Source organism: Typopeltis vanoorti, chromosome 25 (genome assembly GCF_054136105.1).
Source record: "Typopeltis vanoorti isolate ZY-2024b chromosome 25, IOZ_Tvanoo_1.0, whole genome shotgun sequence".
Taxonomy (NCBI): domain Eukaryota; kingdom Metazoa; phylum Arthropoda; class Arachnida; order Uropygi; family Thelyphonidae; genus Typopeltis; species Typopeltis vanoorti.
In genome coordinates this window covers 12,632,355-12,659,689 of record NC_143573.1, presented here as the reverse complement: position 1 = coordinate 12,659,689, position 27,335 = coordinate 12,632,355, and the positions used below count along the sequence as shown (strand labels likewise).

The 27,335-nt window shown below is 35.9% G+C and overlaps 1 protein-coding gene across 2 annotated transcripts in view; it reads right to left on the bottom strand.

The window, feature by feature from the left end:
* Positions 1–21,163, bottom strand: part of LOC150092547 (gamma-glutamylaminecyclotransferase) — a 43,143-nt gene extending 21,980 nt beyond the window's left edge. The window contains exons 1-3 of one of the 2 annotated variants that reach the window (XM_090414727.1): positions 20,780–21,163; positions 9,617–9,861; positions 517–570 (exon numbers count right to left, since the gene is read on the bottom strand). In XM_090414727.1, coding sequence (XP_090270853.1) covers positions 534–570; positions 9,617–9,861; positions 20,780–20,974 — 477 coding nt within the window. In that variant the 5' untranslated portion in view covers positions 20,975–21,163 and the 3' untranslated portion in view covers positions 517–533. Of the gene's footprint in view, positions 1–516; positions 571–9,517; positions 9,862–20,779 lie in introns of those variants that run through there. The other variant, XM_090414726.1, reaches the window with a different exon arrangement.
* Between the last annotated feature and the right edge of the window lie 6,172 nt (positions 21,164–27,335).

Genomic DNA, 27,335 nt, shown 5'->3' with positions numbered 1-27,335 from the left:
ATTCAGTGTTTAGTTCTCTAGAGGAGTGTTTCCAGATTATATAACCTACCATTCACAATCCAGATACTTTTTATGAACAGATACCCTTTTTCTTATATATATATGTGTGTGTGTGTGTGTTGTTTTAAATCTCAATGACATCTCTCCCAGAGGGTGGCCAGAAATACCAATTAAAGAACATACAAAATTGCATTTCTGATTTGTCAGTGAACTGGTGAGTTTAAGATATTAATAAATGTTGTTCCTAAGACTGCAAAAGACCAACTTGAGAAAACAAGATGTGAAGATTTCATGCAATTTATTTGCTGCATCATTATGGAGCCATTTCTTATCACTAGCATTATTCGTTGAGAAACGGAATGCACTGATCTTGTGGTTCCCGTGTGAATACCTAGGAATTATGATAGTTCTGTTTGCAAATTATAAACGATCTGAAAACACTAATACTTGCATTTTAAAAATCACTTTATAATGGTGCATGTGTTCAAAGTATAATTCACATTTAATAAAACTCACACATTAATTCCTTTGTGTTAATTATAGATGTCTTCAGGACTATGAGTGTCTTCACTGAAATAGAAAAAAACAGAAGATATTCAGTATTTAATAGAAGGGATTCAAAATATGTTGTTTTATCCCTTCTTAAAATTGGATACAAAACTCTTTAAAAAAAAACTATATATAAATGTGTTATTTGGATATTTATGAAATCTAAGAATCTGCAGAAAAGGTAGGAAGAAGGGCATCCTCCTCCTCGATAATTTATGAAAAGTTCACCTATAAATTTCATTTCAACAGTATTTTGTTGACTTAATTTAAAAGTAAAAACATTTCAATAGATCTATCCAGAAACTATATTTTGCTACATTCTAGTAGACAAATCCCTAACTAACTTAGTCAGGGACATATATCAGAAATTAAAAGATATTAAAAAAAAAAATCATAATAATAAAATAAAAAATTTTATTATTATTATTATTTTATTATCATGTGATTCACGAAGTAAAATAACACAAAGAGGTATTTATGAAGATTTCACTAGTAATTTTAACTAGTGTGAAATCCAGAAGAGAAGTGACAGACTAACAAAAACAAGCATTAAAAAGAAACAAAATTTGTTCAGGCATGCATACAACAATGTGATAGCTGTGGCTGGGAAATGAAGCAGATGAATATTTCTGTTACAATATAATGAAAATATCCTTGCTGCACCCCATATTCTTGAGATGACCTCCTCCACCATCCAAACAAACAAAGGTCTCGGAGTGTTTCCTAGGACAAGTTGTAAATGTGAAGTGTCTGTAGCAGAATAAAGGAAACATTTTCATTATCTGGTTAACAATAGTCTTCACATCTTGACTTTCCATTTTAGTGAAATCACTAAATTGGAAACTAGAATTTATATTGCATGAACAAGGAATCCTTAACAGGATTCCTTGTTCATGGAAAAAGAAATCACCTAGAATCCCCTTTCCTGGAAAAAGAAATCACCTAGTAAATTTTTTAATATGCAATCAGTCTTTTCTGAGATACTGTTCTTTATTAATTTGTTAAAACCTTGTATAAAAAGTATGTGGTAATATGTACATAGTCTTAAGAATATGAATTCGAAAGACTGTTTGAAGAGTATATTATTTTCGCTTGATGAGGAAGAGTTTTTTTTTAAAAAAAACTTGGTTTCAGATTAACTGAATGATGGGAAACATTGACAATATATCTTCCTACAAAAGTGACTTCTGTGTAAATTGAGAGAGCAATCAGAAAGTCTGTAATTAAGCAATGAAGGAATAGTAATAAATCATTGGATTGTTTTTCAATAGGAACTTTATTTGTTTTTTATATCAGACCCATACACAAAAGATTGCAAAACCCATACCACATCAGTGTTGTGTCGACTAACTAATTGATGTGTTTCATGAACAGCTGAAGGCTGTGTAGTCTTTGAAGAAGACAGCTGGAGAATAGAGGTATATTGCATGGGTCATTCCATGTAAAATCATCAAATTAAAAGTTAAATTAAAGCTAAATAATTTTGTATTTTGATAAAAGTGAGTTATTTGATTACCCTATCCTGTAGATGGAAGAAATTACCTCCCCCCTTTCCTCGCATCCTATTAATTATGGTGGCCATGATCAGCCAGATAAAAATTTGGCTGATCCATAGAATTTTCATAGTTTTGGAGGATTTTATAATTAATCGCAGCTTATTTCCATATTATCCATTTTCCAATTACGTACTGCCATTTTGATGCTCAAGGTGAATACTTTTTAATTAACATGTTATTTGCATTTACAGAAAATCTTTTTTTTTTTTTCCCCTTCCCCACGTCCTATTAATTATGGTGACCATGATCAGCCAGATAAAAATTTGGCTGATCCATAGAATTTTCATAGTTTTCAAGGATTTTATAATTAATCTCAGCTTATTTCCATATTATTAATTTTCCAATTACGTACTGCCATTTTGATGCTCAAGGTGAATACTTTTTGAATAACATGTTATTTGCATTTTCAGAAAATCTTTTTTTTTTTTTTTTTCAAAAGTGGTTGCCACCTGCTTTGTTTACGAGTGAGCAGCTCATTATTACCCATTTTGTACATTATGCCTTCTACGAAAATAATTGCCTCAGAATTTGCAAAAAAGTAAAAACAGTTCAATTTAAGTAGAAAAAAGTTATGTGGAGATCAAATAAAACTTCAAAATTTTTTATAAGAATAATAGAATGGCTATAATGCTGCTTCAAAGCAAAGTTGATCCAAAAAATATCATGAAAAGACTGTAATTTCTTTGCTGATTTTCTGTTCTGTTTGTTATTTTTATCCTTGGGTTAAATCAGAAGATTTTTGCCATTACCATGTAATGATCAGAATTTAATTCAAAACCTTGACATACTCATACATCTAGGATTAACTCACAAATTAAAATTGAGATACGGTATCAATAACTGATTTGATTACTTATGGCAGAGTTTTATTTTGAAGATCTCGTAAGTCAGAAACACTACATGAACTATAAGGATTACCATTCCTGAATGCTAAAATGTGTAGGTCTGCTTTGTTATATTGTAAAACTATTATAGTTTTAAAAAGAACAACTGCTTTTTTTTTCTTTAATCATTATTTATAGTGAAACAGTAAATTATAAAATTATTGGTTACAGTATTTCCAGCTGATTATTTCATTGGAAAACACACACACACATATGCATTGCATACTCAAGTTTCATTATTTACCGTACTGCTGCACTATAATAAATAATGAAACTTGAGTATGCAATGCATCTGCGTGTGTGTTTGCCAGTGAAATAATCAGCTGGAATACCTGGAGCAAGAATAATTCTTCAAAGATGCTGCTTTATTAATTGGATAATTCAATGGAGAATGAGGGGGAAGCAATCAATCAAGAAATTTAATTCATCAAATTCAGCTATTGCAACAAAGGGTGAGCTTGGTTCACCAGATGTGCTTGTGAAAGGTATAATCTCATCTTTTTTTTTAAGGGGGAAAGCACAGCATAAGTGATATTCTTTAAATGTCTGTGCATTACATCCAACTTAGTCTGCTCATATGTTGGAAGTTTTTCCCCACTTGGTTAGACTATAATTAATTTAGTTTAATCCTTTATCCAAGTGTAAACAAACAAAGTTTGGACCTGAAATATCTTCAGGACTGAAGCAACTCGTGGTAAAGGTGGACCAAGCTCTCATCACTCCTTGTCTTATGGGAGACAAGGAGTGATGAGAGCTTGCATTATGGGAGATACTAAGACAAGGAGTGATGAGAGCTTGGTCTGCCTTTACCACAAATTGCCTCAGTCCTGAAGATACTTCAGGCACAAACTTTGTTTGCTTACATGTGGATAAAGGATTAAACTAAATTTATAAGCAAATTTAGTTTAATCCTTTATCAATTAGTTTTTAATTAGTTTGGAAATAGGGAAACTGAGCAGATTAGTTTTTAATCTGCTCAGTTTCCCTATTCTTTTCCACATAAATTTTTCTGTAGCAACAATTTCAGCTTGCATAATTATGTCTACTTTGCCTAATCTTTTCTATGTTGGACATAGTTTGAGAATGGGTCCATTTGAGTGCATTTTCTCAAACAACAATTGCCTTATTAATAGAAACAAATACTTGTGCCAGGTTTATTCACTCTAAAATTGCTATTGTGATATAATTTAATATATTCTGCTTTGGCTCTCTTTATATCTTTAATTAACATGGTCCACCATCTTAACTTCTGACTGCTGCCATATATGTGCATATACTCTATCTTATCTCCCATGCTCTACAGTCTAGCAAATTTATTTGTTTATCGACTGCGCCAGCTAGACTATATATTGAGTGTGAGAGTATAAGAAGTTAATCCAAAGACAATACAGATATCTTAATCGTATTCCCTGCTTTAATCTATTCAAACCTTAAAACAGTCATGGCAAAATTAAATAAAAATCTTATATACTTCTCTTATGCAGGTTTGAATTTTTTAAGGATAGTGCATTGACAAATTTCTGTTTATGTTGTTTACAAATCATTTATTTGAGCCTAAAGAGTATTTATAGTATGCAAACAAATTAGTTGCAATTTCCTTACTACTCTAAATCCAAGTTCTGAACTGGCTTAAGATCTAAACGTACATTACTCAATTATGAGACATACACTGGTCAAGCCTGTTTGGCCAAGTGGTTAGCGTATCTGCTCTCCAGCCAAAAGGCTATAGGTTCGAATCCCGCTGTGGGCATGAATGTTTCTGATTGTCTAAAAATACTAGTGGTGGTAGTCAGCGGTAGGTTGCGTTAGTGTAGATGATGAAGGTAGTTGTGGAGAGTTGTAGAGTAGGTGCCCTCCCTTGATGAGTCTTTGGACTCCTTGGAGGTGATATGTAATAATAAGTCTAATTTTATCAATAACCATGCAGTTGCTCGCAATTACTTTACATTCAACCATCACAAATATTCGCTCTACACATTCTCAGTAATTTAACTACTTACAAGTCCCTTTTAGCAGACAGTCCTTCACATTAATCTAGTGTTCCATGAGATTCTTCTTATCTTTCTCTTCACTCACAGTGTTGCTCCTTTCCTTCATGATAGTTTCTTTCCTTGCTCAGAAAAGTCGACAGTCCTTTTCTCTATTAGATCCTTACTATAGCGTCGACATGTTGCTTCTTTCTTTCCTGATGAATCAACACAATGTTTCCCACATGGCGGCAAATCCTAGTAGACAACGAACGAAGCTCCTCTTTCACTTCCTGACAACAATTGTCAGGAAGTGCAAGATTCCTCAGGGTTCTCCTTGAGAACCCAAAATTCCTTACTGACGAGGTGTCTACCATTTTTTTTCCCACGCACATTTCTATAAATTGGTCATGTGCTCACCCTCGGGTATGTTTACGTTATTTTTGCACGTTTTTTTGAGTTTCTCATTCTTGCCACTTGTTGACCTTTGGATACGATGACATCATTCTTTGCAAATCTCTGTAACTTTCCACTTATGATAATCCTCTTAACTCTTTGTTAATCTTAGCATTAGACGACTTGCTGACTCATGTGCCACATTACTTTAACAAAGGTTGAATGCAATAACTTACAAAATCATCATTTCAACAAATATTTAACAATCTTTTTTGTATATTTTCCTGAATTAAAACCCATGTAAAACCGAACATGATAAGTTATGAAATTACTTATCATGAGCGATTTTACATCAGTTTCTTATTGTTCTTCGGTGTTTTTCTCTCTTCTTCTGCACTAGTTCATTTGAAACTCTTCATTTTCCACAGCTTTCACCAACTGCTCTGCATCTTCATTGTCAAACACCAACTCTCTACAAACTCCACAATAACATATCAATACTACTTTTATTTCTTGTGTCTTCTCTTCATATGAATTTGTGCACATCTTTATGTTGGAACATAGCTGATAATGACTATTCCATGTCCTGAACAGTAATCTAACAGGTATTTACCTTTATTATTAGCTTTGCTCTTTTCTCTAAATTTTTCCCAAGACATTTATAAATATCTAGTATTCATTTCTTACTCTGCTGTTCAGATTTTTCACAAGAACCAACTTTTCTTTATGTTTGATTGCCTTCTCTAATGATTCAAATGATTTCCCTTCTCCATTTTGATGTTTGTTCACATCACTCTACTTGAAGAAGCTTATCCTCGTGTTTAATGTTGTATACTATATCTATTCTTTCCTTTCCTTATCATTAGTGCCTGAATATAACATCCTGTAGTTTTATTTAGAAGAATCACTTTTTTTTTTGTGTGTGTGTTTTCATTTCAGTACTCTTTAAATTCTTCTGCCAGTTCTACCTCTTTTCCATTGATACCTCTTACACTGATGGTGCCTGTCTCAAATTCTTCTGATGTTGAGTTTGAGTTTGAGTTTGTTCCAGTAACTGAAATTTACACCATTCATCTTGGTTCCCTGATAAAAAAAAAAATAATAGAGGAACCTTGTTTAATGGAGCAATGCTCAGTCAGACTATGATTTTATCTTGTTGTACTATCATGGTCTTTTGGTTTAAACCATCTCACAGCCATCTTTACATGTATGTATGTATATGTGTGTGTGTGTGTGTACACGTGTAAAAATGGCTATATATATATATATATATATATATATATATTTTTTTTTTTTTTTGTTCCCCCACTGTCACAAAAGTAATGTTGCATCAATTGGAGGTTCTTAGGATATTGTAGAATCTCGGTGTATGTACATCTGTGGGATTAGATGGAATATCAGCTCAGGTTTTGTGAGAATGCGCATGGGCAATGTCTTTGACTAGGCTCTTTAATTTAAGTCTCAGCCCTAGTAGAGTTCCAAGAGAGTGAAAAGAGGGTGAAATAATTCCTTTGCATAAGGGAGGTTCTAAGACTGCATTAACAAATTATAGATCAATCAGTATCTCAGGTATGGTGATAAAACTACTAGAAAGATTGGTAAAAAAAAGAGAATTCAAGAATGGGTAGACTGTATGAGGGTCAACATGGCTTTGTGAAGGGTTAGTCATGCTTTAGTAATTTATTAACTTTTTAGAATTTTAGAATAGAGCAGTGTTTCTCAAACTTCAGATATCCACTTACCTCTTCTTAAATTTTCATTATTACCAAGTATCCCCTTATCAAATAATAAATAAAGTATATTTCATTTATAAATGTCTATTTTATTTGAATTTATATGTTCATGTAAACAAAAAATATTATTTATTTTTAATAGAACAAAATTTGGAATAGGTTCCTCTTCATTTCCCGTCCATGAAAATCCAAATTTCAAGTAATTCATATCATACTTGCAAAGATTTTTCATCTTCTTCCTAGTTAGTTCTCTAGAGATGTCAGACGATACACCATTATCAATTTCATTTGATCCAGATGCAATATCAATGTTTTCATGTTGCTTACAGCTATTTGTATTTGCTATATTGCTCTCTTTTGTGGTTTATAAATCCAATCTATAACCAATGATCCATACTTAAGAAATTGAAAGCTAAAAAATTACCATAAATTTATCTACTCGAATATAACTCGCACTTTTTTCCCAAAATTAAAGCTAAAAAATCGTGGTGAGAGATATATGCGGGAATTTTCAGAAACTAAAGTTTTCAGAAAAAACACTGCAAATGGTGTGACTTACCAAGAAGCTCCTACTCACTATCAAGGACTGTTTCCTATCATCAAAGTCATCTACACAAATAGCTTCATCTTCTTTCCCATTATTTCAAGCAAAAATTACCAGTAATTTACAAGACTTGAGATACGTAGAGCAGCTATGAAGAAGTGCAAATGATTGGTGTGGTATTAACAAAAGTTCGCGCGAACCAAAGACAAATTAGCATTTCAAAAGTTGAGTTAAAATGCTAATTCTCTTCAACCGAATTCCATATCTGAAACACATTCACTATATATTTTTTAGTTTTAACATGTTCACAACGTAGTGGTGTCAAACAAAACCATGTGTTGCACCGGCAACATATGGTTTTGCTTGAGTCTATATGGCAGTTTCTGTTGGAAAGGAGATGTGATTCATTAGTTAGTGCTGTTTTTATCCCAGTTGTCTCTAATTGCGCTATTTGTTGAGAAATATAATGATATAATGATTCCATGCATTAACGATGCATAGCCGAAAATTGCCATGTACCCCTTGAAGACCTTTCACATACCCCGGGTTTCTCAAAGTGTGGTACAAGTACCACACTTTGAGAAACACTGTAATATAATATCAGCTGAGTTGCATAAAGGAAATGACTACACAATGATATTGCTGGATTTTTCAAAGACATTTGACAGAATACCACATGGAACTCTGTTATCTGTTATACAAATTAGAACAAATGGGTATGGATATGACACTTGTTAAGTGGATAAGAGGGTGATTGCTGGATAGATAACAAAAAGTGGTATATGGAGGGACAGAATTGAGGCAAAAGCAGGTGACTAGTGGTGTGCTGCAAGGTTCAGTGCTGGGACCATTGTTGTTTAATTTGTATATAAATGATATAGGAAATAACCTGAAAAGAAATATTCAGTTGTTTGCTGATGATGCGAAATTAGGGAAATAGTTAATCAAGACAATGTGGAGAGCTTGCAGGACATTAAATAGACTGTCAGTATGGGCAAAAGTTAATGGGTGTCAATTTAATATCAAGAATGTAAAGTTATGCATTTTGGAATAAATAGATTACAAGCCGTGTATCACATTGGTGACACTGTACTCCAGAAAATAGATGAAGCTAGAGATTTGGGGGGGGGGGTAGACAGAGAGTTAAAGTTTAGAAGACAGATTGCTGTAGTTGCTGACGTAGCCCATAAGATTACTTGGCTATTGAAGAACACATTAACAAGTAGAGATAAGGAAGTTGTTATTCCTCTTTATGGCCTTGATATGCCCATATCTGGATTACTGTGCTCAAGTCTGGTTCCCCGTGTTTCTTGGAGATGAGGAAGCAGTGAAAGAATTCCAAGGCAAGTGAACAAGATGGTGAGTGACCTGTGGAATGTTCCTTATGAGGATAAATTGAAGGTGTGTGTGTGGATTTCAGAAGTTGGTTGATAGGAGAAAAAGAGTTACTTAAAGAGTTTTATAGGATAGATGCAGGGGAAATGTTTCAGCACTTGGCTAGAGGGACCAGAACAAGGGATCATCCATGTAAGTTGAATAGAGATTTGGTTAGTAGGGGCAAATTGTGAGGACTAGAATTTTTGATTGGAGAGTTGTGAATGAGTGGAATGGATTGCCAGAGTCAGTTAGGTGCTTTGTCTGTTAATGGATTCAAGAAGAAGTAATAGATTGGGTCTCCTGCGATAAGTCTTTGGACTTCATGGAGGTGCCCGTATAATAATAATAAATAGAAAATGCACTTATGTGAAATGAAAATAATTTATAATTTTGCTGGGCCTGGTTAGTCAAGCAAATGATTCAAAACAACACTATTATTATGCTGGAAATCCAGCATTAATTAGAATTGTCTATGGAAGTAATTATACATTTAGATAAAGAATCAGAAATAGAGAGACAAATTTAAGGGGTTTTATTATATCTAAAATACAGCATACATATGAATTACTTTACATCAGAAATGTAATACATCTCAGATGACCTTAAATACCTTGAGACATAAGTCAAACCATGTTCTCCTTCAGAAGAATAATTCTCAAGATATGGAAGATCAAGAAGTGAAGGCTTATAATTCTTCAAGAAATATATCCATACTCTCAGAGTTTCTGCATTAGTAGACTCTGAAGAGATAGTGACTTCTTCTATTAATCGCTCATAATAATGAGGGTGGGATTCCAGTTCATCCAGCTTCGTCAGCATTTGGTGGTCTACTTCATACACTTCGCCAACAATTTGCTATAAAATAAAATATTTTAAATTATTAAATTTGCTTAACTATACCATTCCATTTGTATATATATATATATATGTGTGTGTGTCTGTCGACTTTCTTCCAAGCACTATCTTTGCATATATACACACAGTGCTTGGAAGAAAGTCAACAGACACCCCCCCCCCTCCCTATGGGCAAGGTGCATCATGCCATGTAATGGGTCACATGTTTTCAGCTGATATAATTTGGAAGAATATATGCTCCCAAGTGTGCAACTGTGTCCTGGTGAAATGTGCCTATCTTTTCGGCAAATTGCTGACAAATTCAGCCATCCCAGGTCAACAGTCAGGGATACCATACTGAAATGGCAGAGCAGGGAATCAACTGTAAGTGTTACCCACAGTGGATGACTCACCGAATGTGACTATTGGGCACTACGAAGGATATTGTGTAAAAACTGCCATTCGTTGGCTGACATGTTGAATGCAGGTTCCCGGCATCAACTGGAACACGAATTTGCACAAAAACATTCAGAATCAAGGCTCACAACATGGGTTTCCATGGTAGGACTGCAATATGCAAGCCCTAGATTACTTGAACCAACATGGAACTCATCTTGTGTGGTGTAAAGTGGGACTTAGACAGCTGTTATGGAGCGACAAATCACTTTGCACCTTCTACCTAGTAGGCTGATGCCCAGTGAATGTCTCTTACCAAAGTGTGTAATCCCTACTATGAAATTCAGAGGTGGCAGTGGGATGGTATAGTCCTGTTTATCCTTTTGGCCTCAAACCTCTGTTTGTGGTGCCATGAACATTGAACTCTGAGAGATTTCTGAACAATGCAATGTCTCCTACTTTGTGGCATTTCTGAGGAACTGACCATTGTTTCCTTTAGCAAGACAATGCACAGTGTCATAACGCTGCCGCTGTGACTGCATGTTTGTGACATGAACATTACCACACTTGATTTGCCTTCACAGAGCCTTGATCTCAATCCTGTTGAACGTCTGCAGGATGAACTGGAACATTGGGTGAGGTCAAGGGATGTCCACCCCACAACAGTCCAGGACCTCATTGCATGCCTACAGAAAGAATGGTTCAAATTCCCACTGATTGCTATTGTATGCTTGTGGAAAGTTCCATAGGATTGCTGCAGTCACTGTGACAAAAGAAGTTCCTACATCTTATTAAGGTGGGCACCATGGCTGTTTTGCCCATGTCAGGGAAAAGATGCAATATGATAGCAACATTTATCTAGTAAGACCAACTTATAAATGTTGCTATCATATTGCATCTTTTCCCTGAATTCACTAAACTCTAGAGAAAGAGGTTGTACCAAAATAAATACAGTTATGGACTACATTGGGATAAGAGAGAAAGCACATTATTACTCAGTATGAAATGGCCAGTATTATGGCTTTAAGATAAGCATTGTCTTAGCAAGTTGCACTCATTTTGTGATAGTTATAGATGAGTCAGTAATGTATTCAGCTTGACATTAGTAGACTTGACTAAAACATTTGACAAACTATCTTCTTCAACAACTCCATCAGAAATGGTCAGGTCAAGCTGATTGATTATAAATTAAAGATACCAAGAAATTATATTTCTGGTTTAATCCTTTATCCAAGTGTAAGCAAACATAGTTTGTGTGTGAGGTATCTTCACAACTGGGCTACTTGTATAGAGGCTAATAACTTCTCATCAATTGCCTTAATATCCCATAGTGCAAAGTCCCCCCCCTTTTTTTTTTGGATGTGTATAATGCTGTGCATTGTGAGAAGGGCCGCTATCCAGACTGGTTTCCACCTTTATTGAGATCTCATCAGTGGGAGCAAGACCCAGAAGAGATAACAATTGATGTGAAGTCATTAGCCTCTATATACAAGTAGCCCAGTCCTTGAGATACTTCACGGTCAAACATTGTTTGCCTACACTTGGATAAAAGATTAAACCAAGAATATAATTTATTGGCATCTTTAATTTATAGTATTACCAAGTAAAAAAAAAAAAACTTTCAATATCCTATCACTTTCTAAGTCTGTCATTTACTTCTTTATTTATGTCATTTTTTGAATGGTCATTTGCTCCTTTCCAAAACAGATATTGCAGTTTCCTCATAAATTTTTTTTTCCAAATCCAAAACATTCCTATTCTCAGTTTCCTTTCTAGTCCAGGTCATTTACCGTTTATATCCATTATTATTATTATTATTATGTGACACCTCCAGGGAGTCCAAAGACTCGTCGATGAAGGGCATCTACTCTACAGCTCACTGTCTCCAACTATACAACGAACTGCAGCTACCATCATCATCTACACCAACGCCATCTACTGCCTGCCATCACTAGTATTTTCACAGACAATCACAAGCATCCATGCCCATGGCAGGATTTGAACCGGCAGCCTTTTGGCTGGAGAGCGAATATGTTAACCACTCACCCAACCAGGCCATTTATATCCATTTCCAGCTTTGATTTTTAGCTTAAAGCTATCGTCAGCTTCATGAGGATCTGTAGGGCCGAAAATATTCCACATATTTTCGACCCTAAAAATGATTGTAAAAAATGAACTTTGTATATTTGTTTTAATTCCATTTTTCACCATCTTTTTATTATGTATTTATCAGAGGAGCATTTCCCAAAGTATGGTCCATTGTCTGTTGCCAGTCTTGAGGGAAAAATAAATAAAAATATTACAGGTGCTCAGGAAATATAAAAAATCAAATATGGCATGTGAGCTGTTGACACAAAAAATCAAGATACAAATATCATATCATATCATGGTTGTCTAAACAGGAGGAAGGAAAAGACTAATGTTAAGAGGGGTCTGTTTACCTTATCCTTGGATGATATCACCATGTTACTATCAGGTAGGTGGAAACATTGAAGGGCAGTTATGCCTGCCTTGTCCCTTAATGAGGGACCAGAAAGCATGACCAGCACTTGAGCAAGAAGCAAGTTTTTTTTTGCATTGGAAACCTTACAAAGTCTGCTTTGGATTTGTTGATGATTTTTTTTTGTAAGGTGAGTGAAAAGCTGCAGTTTTTCACTTTGAACTGCTGAATACATGCTGGATTTTTTTCAATTTTTATCATGGGCTGCTTTGTATATTTGTTTGAGAACCAGGAATCTTAACCAGGCTTTCCTCTAACATTTTGGGGGAACAGGGCAAGTGTACAAATGGAGACCCATATATGATATGTCTAAATATTTAATAAGAGTTATATATCAAAGTAACAAACTTAAGATAAAATATGTGTAAAGCTATGGTTTTAATATGATTAAAAGTCAGCAAATTATCAAATAATTTAGATAATAATATAGAACAGCACTATGGAGAGCATAAAACTAGGGAGGTGTACAAAATGATTAGAACTATTAATAGAAGATGGCAACCAAAACAGATCACAATTAAAAATGAAAAAAGCAAAGTATTGATGAATAAAGATAAAATTGTACAGCAGTGGACAAGATACTGTAGTGAGTTATATGAAGAAAAAATAGATTTAGATAGCATTGGGAAACTGAAGAATTGAAGCAGATATCACCACCAGGTAATGAGTATAATATAGACATTTTAAGAGGAGAGGTAGAAAAAGCAATAGGATGGCTAAAACACAATAAGAGTCCTGGTAATGATAACATCACTGGAGAAATGATTAAATATGGTGGTGAAAGTATGGTTACAGAAATGTACCAACCATGTAATATGGTATGGAAAGAAGGGAAAATGCAGAGAAGTGGGTGAAATCGATGTTAGTGACATTATACAAGAAAGGAAATAAGCTAGAATGTAAAAATGATAGAATAATTGCTTTGACAAGTCACCTTGGTAAGGTGATGATGATGATACTGACAGAATAATTGAGAACACAATTGGAAGCATACCTTTTGACATGCAGACGAGCAAGCAGGATTTAGAAAAGATAGAAATACAATTCAACAGATTTTGACAATGTAATTAATAGCAGAGAAAGCTAGGAGAAAAAACAAAAACATATATACTTGCTTTGTTGATTTTCAGAAGGCATTTGGCAGCATCGACCAGAAAGTGACATTAGCAGTGCTAGAATAGTATGGAATTAATAGAAAACTAATAGCCATATTAAAAGATGTGTATAAGAATGCAGTTGCAGCAGTTACAATAGGTGATGTTGAGAGTTTATTTTTCACTTGGTTAGACTATAATAAATTTAGTTTAATCCTTTATCCAAGTGTGAGCAAACAAAGTTTGCGCCTGAAAGTATCTTCAGGTCTGGGGTAAGGTAGTGCAACACCGGGCAACTCGTTGCAAAGGTGAAGAAAGCTCTCATCACTCATATCTCGGTATCTCCCATAATGCAAAGCACGTCTCCTTGCGGATATGTGTAATGCTATGCATTAAGGCAAGGGCCACTACCCATACCAGTTTCGACATTTATTGAGGTCTCAGTGGGAGCCAGGCCCAGTAGTGGAGACACCAAGGCAGAAGCACTCATTCTCCTCGTGGCATTCTCGCTACTAACACTTTCTGTCATCAACATATTAACATTCATTAAGTCCTCTTTTAGCTCACACTTTGCACATACCTTCCTTCCATCTGCCTTAAATATCCACAATTTATCAATGTAGTAAACAAACGAGTGAGGGTGGTGGAACTGTGGAAATTGCCTGATCGAGTGGTGAGAGCAAGAACGTTCAAGGAGTGGTATCATAGACTTTGTGTTTCCTAGGAAGGACCTCCTGCGATGAGTCTCTTGATTTCATGGATAATAATAATATTTTATTTATTGTAATTTTATTATATTTTCACTAGATGTCATGCCAGAAGAATAACCATTGATCAAATCATTGTCTGTTTAGCATACTCTGTGAAATGTAATTCAGCTTGTCTCTCATCTGGAGTATATGTGTATACTCCAGATGATGACCTTAATATGAAGGTCGAAACATCAGGAAATTAAAATAATTATATATAACACGGTTGTTGAGTCCATAATTTGTGGGAAATGAATGTTGATCACCGTGTAACACCAAAGGAAAAGAATTTTGTCTGTTAATTGTATTGTGTGTTCTCTGACTAATTTGTCTGTATGTGGAAAGAAAAAAAAACAGTGTTAGTGGGAGAAAAAGTCCAACATCCATACAAGATCAGCTTACTCGCCTTCAATCAAAAAGTATATATATATCGAGATTCCTCTTGTCATGATGAGAATCAAACAGCCTTTTTAAATCACAGGGCACATATCATATTGTTCTGCCAAATGTACTATGTAGATACTTACATTTCCATTCTTAATCAGAATTATTCAATGCTAGGCATTTCCAAGTAGAATAATGTGGGCAAATTTTCAAATCTGAAATTGGAAAATATTTGTCTGAGTACTACAGGTGGTTCCAGTATATAAAAGAAATAAAAGAATTTGTCAAGTCATTAGAGAGGATAGTTGACAAATAAAAATGGAAAAGTTGACCTTTGTTAGTAACCTAAACAGCAAAGTACAAAATGAATCCTAGACATAGAAATATGCTGTGAAATTTATAGGAAAGAACAAAGCTAATAATAACATTAATTATTGCTAAATTTCCATTCAAGGTATGTTTCAATATAAAGATATGCATAAAATTATATGGATGGAATACACAAAAAAGGAAGTCTGACCATGTTATTGTTGATAGTGATGCCTTCATAGTGGTTTATAATAGAAAAGTATTCAGATCTGAAATGGGACGTGGTCACCAATTGGTTTTGAGTGAGATAAAGATGAACAATACATTGCAAATATGTAAGAAAATTTTTAAAGAAAATCAAAATCAAGTGAAAATAAAACTTGCAGAGGTGAATTGCAGACTGAAATATACACATATTACTGGCAAAAAAAAAGTGAAGGACCTTGAAAACAGAATGAAATCTTAAAACTGATTGGCAAAATCTGGAAGAAAAAAAAAAAAAAGGACTCAAGAAAATAAAGTTGGGAGATGGGTTGAAATTGACCTCAATAAAGGTCGAAACTGGTATGGGTAGTGGCCCTTGCCTTAATGCATAGCATTACACATATCCACAAGGAGATGTGCTTTGCATTATGGGAGATACTGAGATAGGAGTGATGAGAGCTTTCTCCACCTTTGCAACGAGGTGCCTGGTGTTGCACTACCTTACCCCAGTCCTGAAGATACTTTCAGATGCAAATTTTATTTGCTCACACTTGGATAAAGGATTAAACTAAACTTATTATAATAATAGGTGATTATTTGGGGAAATGGTTTAGAACAAGCAGAAGTACTAGACAGGGGGACCCAATATCACCAAACATTTTCATCGCACATTTAGAAAGCCATGGACAAACTGAAGGAAGATGCAAAAGGAATATCTGTACACAGAATGAGAATTAACAATCTGAGATTTGCAGATGACATTGTTATTATTGAAGAAGATGAAAGAGAACTACAAAAAACATTGAAACTGTTAAAAGCGGAAGAAAGGAGATTTAGACTTGTTATGAACTTGGAAAAAAACAATGGTCAGAAGAACATGAAACAAAAGATAAGTGGATGGAATTGATATAGAAAATGTAGAACAATTCACATATTTGGGAAGTAAAATGACATGATTTGGACTGTAAAAAAATAAAGATCAGGGTCGCAAAGGGAAGAACAAATCTGATGGCCATGGATAAAAGTAAAGTGATCAGCCTGCAAACAAAACTAAGTGCTGGAAACATGCATCTTTAGGGTGGCACTTTGAACTTTTGCAGTTAATTCTAAAATAGTCTCGAGAAATCATTTCCAAATATTTTAATGCTATTGCGAATTTTCCTCACAATTGTAAGTGTTGCTAGTTGTGAGAGGAGATTTTCTAAATTAAAATTGATTAAGAATTACCTACATTATTATGAAATAGAGTTTGCCAATGTCATTGACGATTTTGCTATAGAAAAGCAAGAAAAATAACATTTTAGAATGTTGGAATTAAAGTTTTACTTCAAAAATAAACTTTTAATTTATTTCCATATTTGTTGTTTTGACTTTTTGTAGTATTTTTGATGTGTATTGAGAGGACGGCAAACTCTAGTTACATCACTGGTTTCTCGGTCTTCGGGGTTGAGAGAGTGACCGAATTTGAGTGGTTATGTTATATCCTTCATCCTCTAAACATTCATTTGATTGCAACAATCGGAAGAAATTGGAGCACCTGGAAATATCCGTTTCTTGATGATATCCAATATCTTTATCTCTTTCTTACAAGAGTATGAAGTAACATCATCCTGTTTTCCCCTCAATTCAGCCAAATACCCACCAGCTTTGCACTTTCCCCTCAGTTTTCCTAATTTATTTTTGCATTTCTTCCTTTGCCACTGATACGTTGAGCTTCAGCGAACAGTGGATATACCGGTCCCTTAAGACAGTCCACTGCATTTCAGTGATTTTTGTTGGAGTTGGCAGCAGACACTGGAGAAATGTGAAATATCAGATCGATTTTTTCGAGAGTCAGTCGAAAAGTTTCCAACCACACCGGGGAAACACATCACTTTCTTTCTTTCTCTCAGAAACAGTGCTGTTTGCTGTTTTTGCAAACTAAAAGGTTAAAGTTTTCGAATTTATGTAAGTATTTGTTCTTTCCTTCATGGTAAAACCTCCTGTAGCAGAAAATGAAATAGGGGCCATCTGAATTTTCTTTAGAAAATTCAGATGGCCCATATTTCATTTCCATACAGTAGAGGTTTCGTAACTTTAAACTATATTTTTATCAGGACTGGATTTACGCATAAGGTAGACAAGCTACCACTTCCACCTTAGTATAGATAACCTAAAATTTATATAGTGGATTGGGCAGAGGGCTGTATACAGGTATAGGTTAGTGCCTTAACAACCGTAAATTTGGCCCTGTTAGTATGCCGTTTGATTTCATTTGGTTTATTGATCATCCCAGTTATCTTTAGGAAGTTTGACCTTTTGGTATCGGTGTCAGCTTTTAGATTTCATGTAGGGCATTATTATTATTACAGGCAACTCCAAGGAGTCCTTAGACTCATCAGTGGAGGCCCTAAACATCATGTCAAGAACAACTATTCAACATTCACACAGTATCTATCATACTTTGCCTTGAACTCATTCACAGTCATGGCACCCACAACAGAACTCTGGCAACTTATTCCACTCATTTACCACTCTCAAAGTAAAAAAACCTAGCTCTAACACCCTTGCCCAGTTTCAATGGGTGGACCCTAGTCCTCTTCCACCACCAGTCCTTTCTCAAAAATATCCTCTTTAATCTTATAGAAACCCTTCAATAATTTGAATGTCTCAATCGTATCACCCCTTTTCCGCCTATCAACCAATTTCTGCAACCCACAAATCTTCAACCCGTTCTCATAAGGTTCATTCCATAGACCTGCTATCATCTTGGTAACTCACCTCTAGATCCTCTCCACTTCCTCCCCATCAAGAAGAAACCCTTGTGCCCAAATCTGGGCACAAGATGGGGTCTTATCAAGGCTCGATACAGAGGAACAATAACTTGCTTGTCTCTGCTCGTCAAAGTATTTTTCAGTAACCAAGTGATCCGATGAGCTGATTTAGAAACTTTTGCAATGTGCCCCCTAAACTTCAACTTCCTATCCACCAACACTTCCAAATCCCTGGCCTCGTCAATCTCCTGGAGTACAGTTCCACCAATGTGGTATACTGCTGCTAATCTTTTCACCCCAAAATGCATAACCTTACATTTTCCCACATTAAATTGACATCCATTCTCCTTAGCCCAGTCCAATCTATCCAAATCAGCCTGCAAAATTTTGACATCATGTACATTCACTATTGATCTACCCAACTTTGCATCATCAGCAAACAAATGAATAGTTCCTCTCAGATCCTTTCCTATATCGTTAATGAAAAAATAATTGTAGTGGTCCAAGAACAGAACCCTGCAGCACACCACTAGTCACAGGCCATCTTTTGGACTCTACTCCTGAATAAAGTACTCTGTGATATCTTCATCCCCATATGCTGCAGTTTACTGATTAGAATTCCATGTGGTATCCTGTCAAAGTCCTTAGCAAGGTCCAGCAGTATCAGTGTAAACCCATTACCCTTCTCCAGATCAGCCGTCACTGTGTTATAAAACGTGAGCAAGTTACTGAGGCATGATCTATCCTTCACAAAACCATGCTGTCCCGCATACAGTATCCCATTTTCATCTATCCATTCCTGTATTTTTCTCTTGACTACTTTCTCCAAGACCTTGACAACGACTTCTGATATGCTGATCGGTCGGTAATTTGCAACAGCAGTCTTGGAATCTCCTTTATGCAGTGGAACTATTTTCCCCTGTTTCCACCCCCTCGGGACTAACCCGAGACTCAAACGAAATGGTCAAGGGCACTGACAATTCTTTAGCCGCTTGACGTACGACCCGAGCTGGTATACCATCCAATCCCACAGATGTATTCACATTAAGGTTTTGTAAAAGACTATTCACCTCCACTTCATTCACCACAATTCCCGTATAAGCTATTGGTTCCTTCATTCCTGCAATATCACCACCTGGATGATATATTCTTGCAAAGTGCTCGCTCAGTAAGTCCGCTATATCAACTGATTCAGTTACCTCCCTACCTTCGGCATTCCTTAAAATCATTCTGCCGTATACATTTTTTCTTTTACTGGCAGCATATCGAAAAAACTGTTTGGGATTCTCAAGCTTGCACGTCTAATTCCCTTTCATAATCCGCTTTTGTTTTTCTTATCACACTCGTTACCCTTCTGGCCTGCGCTTTATACCGTTTGTCTACAGGTCACCTTTCTCCTTAAATTCCCTCCACAGTTTCTTTTTTTTGCAGCTCAAGCTTAATGGCGTTATTCATCCATTTAACCCCCACTTGATTTATTATTCGGATTATATAGGTATACAGTCAGCCATTACCTCCTGCAAATGCTCCTTAACCACCTCCCATGCAGTATCAACATCCAGCCCTTGCAGTTTTACATGCCATGGCACTGAACCAAGCAATCTCCAAGCTTGTCATACTCCCAGCTCGGTAATTCCACAACGCTCGCAGAGCATGCAAGATATTTGATTTGAAGCAATTAAGATGAACTGCAGTTTTCTGCAATTCGAAACGTGTTCAGTTCAAAAAGACTACAGTGTTAAGAAAAGAAACTACGTTAGCAAACGATGCATATAAAATCATGTGAAAAATAAAAACTTAAAACGAATAAGAATAAAAAAATCCTAACCCATCCACGGTACTTTATATTATATTCGTTCACAAAACCTTTCGTAGGGGGAAGTTGATATATATAAGAAAGATGGCGCTCCTTAAATAAAGGTACAGTATTCCTTTCTCACATATGAAATAAAGTGCCAGTGCCAACAAAGTACCAGCATGTTTGTGTACGTGCAGTGCGCTCCCTGTGACAGGGTACGGCAGGAGGTAAGCCGAAGCATCCGTTGATTAGTACGACGCCGCTTATCATTGTCATGCGCATATTACAGACCACGTGATAACATCACTGTGACGTCTAAAGTTAAAATTCCGAACATGGTTGAGGCTTGGTAGAAATTAACAGTGACATCACATCCGATTGGGGCATACGCTGCAGTGAGTTTGGAAAGGTAAATGGCTCGTTTAGAATTGCTTCATTTCGTTACAGTTCTGGACAGAAAGTGGTATAAAAACATTACATAAAACTATGACGTAAGTCCGCTGTTGTTTCGTACTAAGAAATTGATGCCCTTGCATGCTATAACCAACATGCGGAAATCTCTCCTTTCTTCTATTACAAGTGGAGTGTGTGTGTGTGGAGGGAGTGAGGTACTTTAGTATCTGAGTTAACAACACCAACCGGTGGTTCACTATACAAATTATAACAGTAGTAGCTTGATTTGGCGAGGAGCTATAGTGAGAACCTTAATTATACGGTAAACAAATCCAAGTAACAAAAAGTAGTAAACTTACTTTGCCTTTTCCTTCGCTGTGAAGAATATATGGAATATTATATCTGGACGCTATAACAAGAGGCCATCTTTTCACTGTAACGGCATTCCCGATAAATACGGAGTCTCCGTTCTCTTTACAACTTATTACATCGTGATTAGGTTCACCACGTTTCAAAGTTCCATACACAAATACAAAATAGGAGTTGTTATTCATTTTTTATATGTATAAATTGAATGTTATAATTTGGAGGAGATGTTTCTGGAAACAGCTTGATAATCTTAGAATGTTATCAAAACTATTTTTTTTATAAAATGACGTAGGTCTGTGACCGTGACTGTACTTAACCGCGACAACACACACACACAACACAACAACACGGCTTGATATGTGACGTTTTTATATTACTTTTATTCAGGAAATCAGCTCAAAATTGCGGTTATTACCAAATATTCAAGAAAAGGACATCAAATGCGGAAAAGGCGTGCTATCATTTTTTTAGCGTTGGTAATCATCCTGCTAATTACGTCTACGAAGGCAATGCCTAGGAGCGGCAAGTTTGGAGGGCGAGAGAATCCGGCAAAACTGTACTTTGACAATAAAAACACCGTTTCCAACACACATTCATTTAGGAGCGGCATGTACTCTAACAATGTCCGTGATGATTAGTCACTTTTAAATAGTACAATATCAGTCTCGCACGACGAACGTTGCCTTCCTGTAAGAATGATATTAATAAAAAATTTTGGTCAAACGGGGTTTTCCTCCCGGAAAACTCGGGTTTTTCTGTAGGGATTTTTATGGGGATCCAAGCATGATTCGTAATATTTATTCCTAGCCAGCTCAAATTTCTAAGTTATAATAGGTTTGAATACTGTCTTCATTAATTTCTCTCCCTTATTCCATATACATTTGACTCTACGATACTAGCTTTGTTTATTCTGTTGCCTGTTTCCATTTTTAATTTGACATGTTTTCTATTCAGGATGCATCTGATGTTTTCAGTGTCCCTCCTAATATCATAGTTTGTATTTTTAATGCAGATTTTTATGCCAATTTTGTTCAGCAGTTATTCAATTTATTTAATGAAACATGCAGACTTGTATAGGCTTTATTTAATACATCATCTGCATAAAGGAATAGTTGAGATTAATATGATCTTCAACTCCAGTATCATGTTCAAGGTAACTTTCCTTCATGTATGTGGATCACATGTATGATGAATAACAGTGCAGATGAGTAGCTCAACTTCCCCCCCCCCCCCCCACCGTTTCCAAACGTTAGTGCTAAACCGTGTCGCTTTAGGCAATACGGGACGTTAGTGGATTTATATTTATTTACTTTTCGATATGTCCTATTTATATCATAAATGTGTGATATTTTAATTTTCTTTCTTGGCACTTCATTTCTCTTCCTGTTCCTTATATCATGAATTTTCAACTTGTCATTCTCCAGAAATTCCCCTTTCTCCGTTCCCCTATTCTGAACCCATGAAAATATAGGCAATAGGGAAATTACTCTGCAATTCTCACATTGTTTCATCACCTTAAAAAAATAATAATAATAGGTGCGTACTATGAGAGCCTATAATTGTCTGGAATTCGACCTTCTAATCGCACCTTTTCGATTATACAGTGCAGCCACTGCGAAACTTTTATACTTCTATATTTTAGCATTTCTGGTCAGATGTCACCTATTCCAGCCTTTCCGTTCCTTTTACCTCTAAATCTTGATATTTACTACTCCTGACTGCGTTCCTCTTGGATATTTTCTACTAGTATTCCCTCGTGTCTTCTTTCATTTATCAATATTTTAAACGAATTACTTCATATATCTAACACATCTTCAGTTTTTGTGTATACTCTTTATCATGTCCGAAACATTTTATCACATGCATTGATTCGATCATATTATATCCATGGGTTTGGCTCCCACGCATGAAACCTTAATAAAAGTCGAAACGACTCTGTGTAGTGATTGATCCCATAATACATAGCAATATGCGCTTACTAAAAAAAAAAAAAAAAAAAAAAATCGGGGATACTGAGGCAGTTGTGAAGTCAACAGTTTCTATATGCAGAGCAGATAGACTTATCGTGAAGATACTTCACCCGTAAACTTCGTTTTTTGCTTCAATAAAGATTAAAACCGATATTCTTTCATCTCAAATATAACACTTTAAAACAAGTGAAAAAACTTCCTAGCAATTCAGCAGTTATATATCATCATTATTAGATTTGCTCTTTCCTCCGAAGTATCTAATAATGCGAAAATTTTCTGCACAGCTTTCTTAGTAGAAACCTCTCTGGAGCCAGAGACAAAGTTGTCTTGTTTGTGTAACGCATAATCAATTCTTTGCTTGTTGCCAATTCGAGCCTTGTGTGAGGTGTAGGAAACGAATAGCTTTACTTTTCAGATCTCTTGTTTTGTTCTAAATTAGATGAATTTCACACTCCCGATCCGTATAATCCCCTAATATTTAGATGTCAATGAGTCAAATACATTGCTATTTGATATATTCTACTCCAGATGTCTTTCTGTCTGATTTTTAAATTCTCATAATATCTCATTTTCAAGAATTTTTTTCAGTTTATGTTCCCAACGGTTTTGCAAATCGAGAAACCATATTTCCTATATACAGGGTGTTCGGGATAAATTTGACATATTTATAATTAATTATATTTTTCCGTAAGTTACATGTATTAACACACACTTCTCTTCATTTAAAAGTTTGGACCCTTCTTCATTCATATACAAGATGTCAGAAAGGATGGATAGCTGGAACCCACCTGAATCATGGAAGAGAATAACTTGTATCATGATGATTCGTGCCCGCCATCAAAATAAGGATATTACGACTGCTGCCCAATGCTCCCTGAATACAGTAAAAACAATCAGGCATGAACTAGAGACTTGCAATGGTGACTACGAGGATGTAGCAAGAAGAAAGATCCCTAGCAGACGATCTGATTGCGTTCGTACAGCAGAATTCCTCGCAAATCTGCAGGAACAGGTGTTGAAGAACCCTGGCATTGGAATTCGGGCTTTGTTCGTGGAGTTGCTAACTGTAGTCAAGCCCTGGATAACAAGGGTAGCCAATGGTAGGCCGTATGTATGGCAGCAGGATTCGGCCCCTTGCCACACCTCTGGGAAAAGTCAAAAATGGTTGTCTGAAAATTTCTACGACTTCACCAGTCCAAATGTTTGGCCTCCAAACTCCCCAGACCTTAACCCCATGGATTATTTTGTATGGGGCGCAGTTGAAAAAGACACCAATCGCACTTCCAGTAATACAAAAGCCCAGTTAATGGATAAAATTAAAACAGTTTTTGCGGCCCTTCCCAGGGAGACTGTAGCATCAGCTTGTTCGAGGTTCCGAAGCAGAATTGAAGCTGTGATCGATGCTAATGGTGGTTATTTTGAGTAAATCTTGTTGATAGTATTGTAATTAACTCTGCCTGTAATGTTTTTTTGTCAATTCATTAAATTTAATAGATACAAAGAAGATTTTCTTTTTCCTTACGAAACTGTCAAATTTATCCCGAACACCCTGTATGTTGCATGCTTCATTGTTCTTTTGCAACCCAATCATGCCTATGTTTATGGTCTGTATGAGTCTTCTTGTTGCACGAATTAGATGTTCCGTTATTTCTTTATATTTACACAATCAGCATTGACTGACATTTTCAATCTTCACCTTTATTGAATTCGCTTGTGACGCTTGCGCTTTAGCAACAAACGAGAGAACCATCTTTCTCTTCTTAATCCTGTCCTATTTAAGTTATTGCCAAGTCAAGTGACTTCAACTTTTCTCTTCAAAATCCTTAAAATATTGACTATAGAGTACTTTATTTTTCCAACCTTCTGATCTTTTTCAATTTCGTTTTCCTTGGATTACTGTTTAATTTATTGCATAAGTGTCAAAAGTTGTGTGTCAGTGGTAGTGGTATTTTGAATGAGAGACGATATCGAGTTTTTTGGAGACTGAAGAGCAGAAATCTGATCATGACTATAGCTCTAAATTTATCAGAAGTAAGTGGGGAGTGAAATAATATCTTTCTGAGAAATAAGACATGATTGTGTTACAGCAGCAACATTAAAACTCATGACATCAGTGGTGAAGGGATCAACGTTTAAGGTATGGTTTATAGAATATTATTAAGAGAGACTTCCAGGGAGTTAGAGACTGATCGAGGGAGACTACATATACACCAGCTATCATCCTTATTCTTGAATTCATTCACACTTCTTGCACCCAATGGCAATCCATTTTGATCACGCACCACCCTCTGAGAGAAAAATATAGCATTTACCCCCCCCCTCTTAGCAATCTGTCTTTATAATCAGTATTCCACAATCCTGATATCATTTTTAACACTGCTTTGTACTCTCTCCAATATATCAGAATCACAACGGAGACCAGACCTGTGCACAATAGTCTAAAGGCAAAACAACATCCTTATCTTTACATGTGAACATTCGTTTCAACATTGCAATATCTTGAAGCTTGTCATTTGAGCACTAAATGGTTCCATGAAAGAGGAATTTAGTGTAGTAATCATATCAATAGATAGAATGTATAAGATGAACAAAAGTAGGTGAAAACATTGAGTTCAGGTTACTCTGGCAAATCTAATCAGAAAACCATTCACCATGACATGCAGTGAAAGATTAGAGAAGAAACTAATGATAAACTCACAGACGATAAACTAGGATGGTAAATTTGAAGTGGTTTGGTTCATACTCAAATAAATGTAAATAGTTTTGAAAATAACGATAGCGACCATTTCTCCAAACTTTTCTACCGCATGTGTGCAGTTGGCTAGGAAATCTGATCCGAATCGGTTAATTAATGACCACCAATACGACCGCATCTATACTTGCGATCACTAATTAACCATGATAAATAAAATTTATCAACCATTTTTAGGAGGCTTATGTCACATCCATTTTATTTCTGTTATATCCATTTCAATGATACACTTCGCATCCAGGTGGGATTGACGGCATAATGTGTCATGGTCAATAGAGTGGTTTTAATAATTCGCCTCAAAGTAGTGAAGAGGTAGGCTATTGATGACCATTATTTTCGTCAGCACTGACGAGAGCAGATAGATGAACGTTTGAGGACTGACATCTCCATTTTTAAGAGATGTCAGTCCTCAAACTTGTAATAATCTGGCATCTGCCAGATTATTACAAGGCTAAGATGACTGAATGATAATTCTAAAGGACAAGTTTTCAGCACAGCTGGAGAGATACCATCTGTACCAAGAAACTTATTGGTATTTGGATTTACTCAGAATTCTTGGGGAAGGGTAGTAGTGGTGGTGATTTTCATTAGTTACCTGCAGAAGAGTTTGCTTTATCTCTCGGTGATATCACTAAGGCCGTTTTTAAATGTGGCAGAGGTTGAAGTGAAAGGCTTCACCATAAATTCAACATGGAACAAGAAGGATGAATTTTTTTTTTTTTGGGCCATGCCCCTTTTCAAAACAGCTTTGGATATGCGTTTGATATCGAGGGCTACAGTGTGTACTCGGTGCAAAACTTGTTTTCCATTGAAACCATTTAAGTTATGGAGATTCTCGAAAATCTTGGATTGCTTTGTTACACTTGTTTTGAATTGGTCAATGGTTTTGTGTAAAGTAAGAAATGAAGATCCTCATCACAGTAAAAATATTAGTTCAGGTATTTGTTTGGGGCAAGTGCTAGAATCAGAAGAGCAAGAACAGTAATGACATTCAGAGTATGCATCCAGATTGGCATAGCCAAAAGAAACAGCATTGGCTAAGCAATTAGCATATCCGCTCTCCAGCTAAAAGGCTGTCGGTTCGAATCCTGCCGTGGGCATGGATGTTTGTGATTATCTGGAAATACTAGTGGTAGTGTCTGGTGGTAGATGGCATTGTTGCAGTTAGTTGTAGTTGAAGGATTGAGTGGTGGAGATAGAGATGTTGAGTTGGTGTCCTCCCTTGATGAGTCTTTGGACTCCCTGGAGGTGTGAGGTAATAATAATAATAATAATAAGCCATCCTCACAGCACTTATAGATGAATAGAAACAATCGAATTCCAAGCCTCTCTACAGATCGTTGCATGGAATGCAAATGGCCTCAGAAACAAAATTTTAGAGCTCCAAGACTTTACTCAGAGATATCAGCCAGATATTGTTCTAATAAGTGAGACACATCTAAGACCCTCGAACATCCCTAAAATTAAGGGATATTACTCATATAGAACGGACAGGCTAACGTACAGAGGCTATAGCACGGCCATCTTCATTAAAAATTATATCAAACAATTCTGTAAATACCCCTCTAACTTTGAGGTCACATGCATGGAAGTTTTCACAAGCTCGGCTGGCAGACTGAAAATCTACGGGGCCTAAAACCCTCCTTTAATAACCCTACTACATACAGATCCAAATGCCATCCTGGGTACTAGAGAACAAATCATTGCTGGGGATCTAAATTCGAAACATCTTGCATGGAACTATACAACCATCAAAAAAAAAAAAACGGCAAAATCCTCTTCAGCTATGCAGGCTCCCATTCTGCAGTTGTGGCAGCCCCCTCT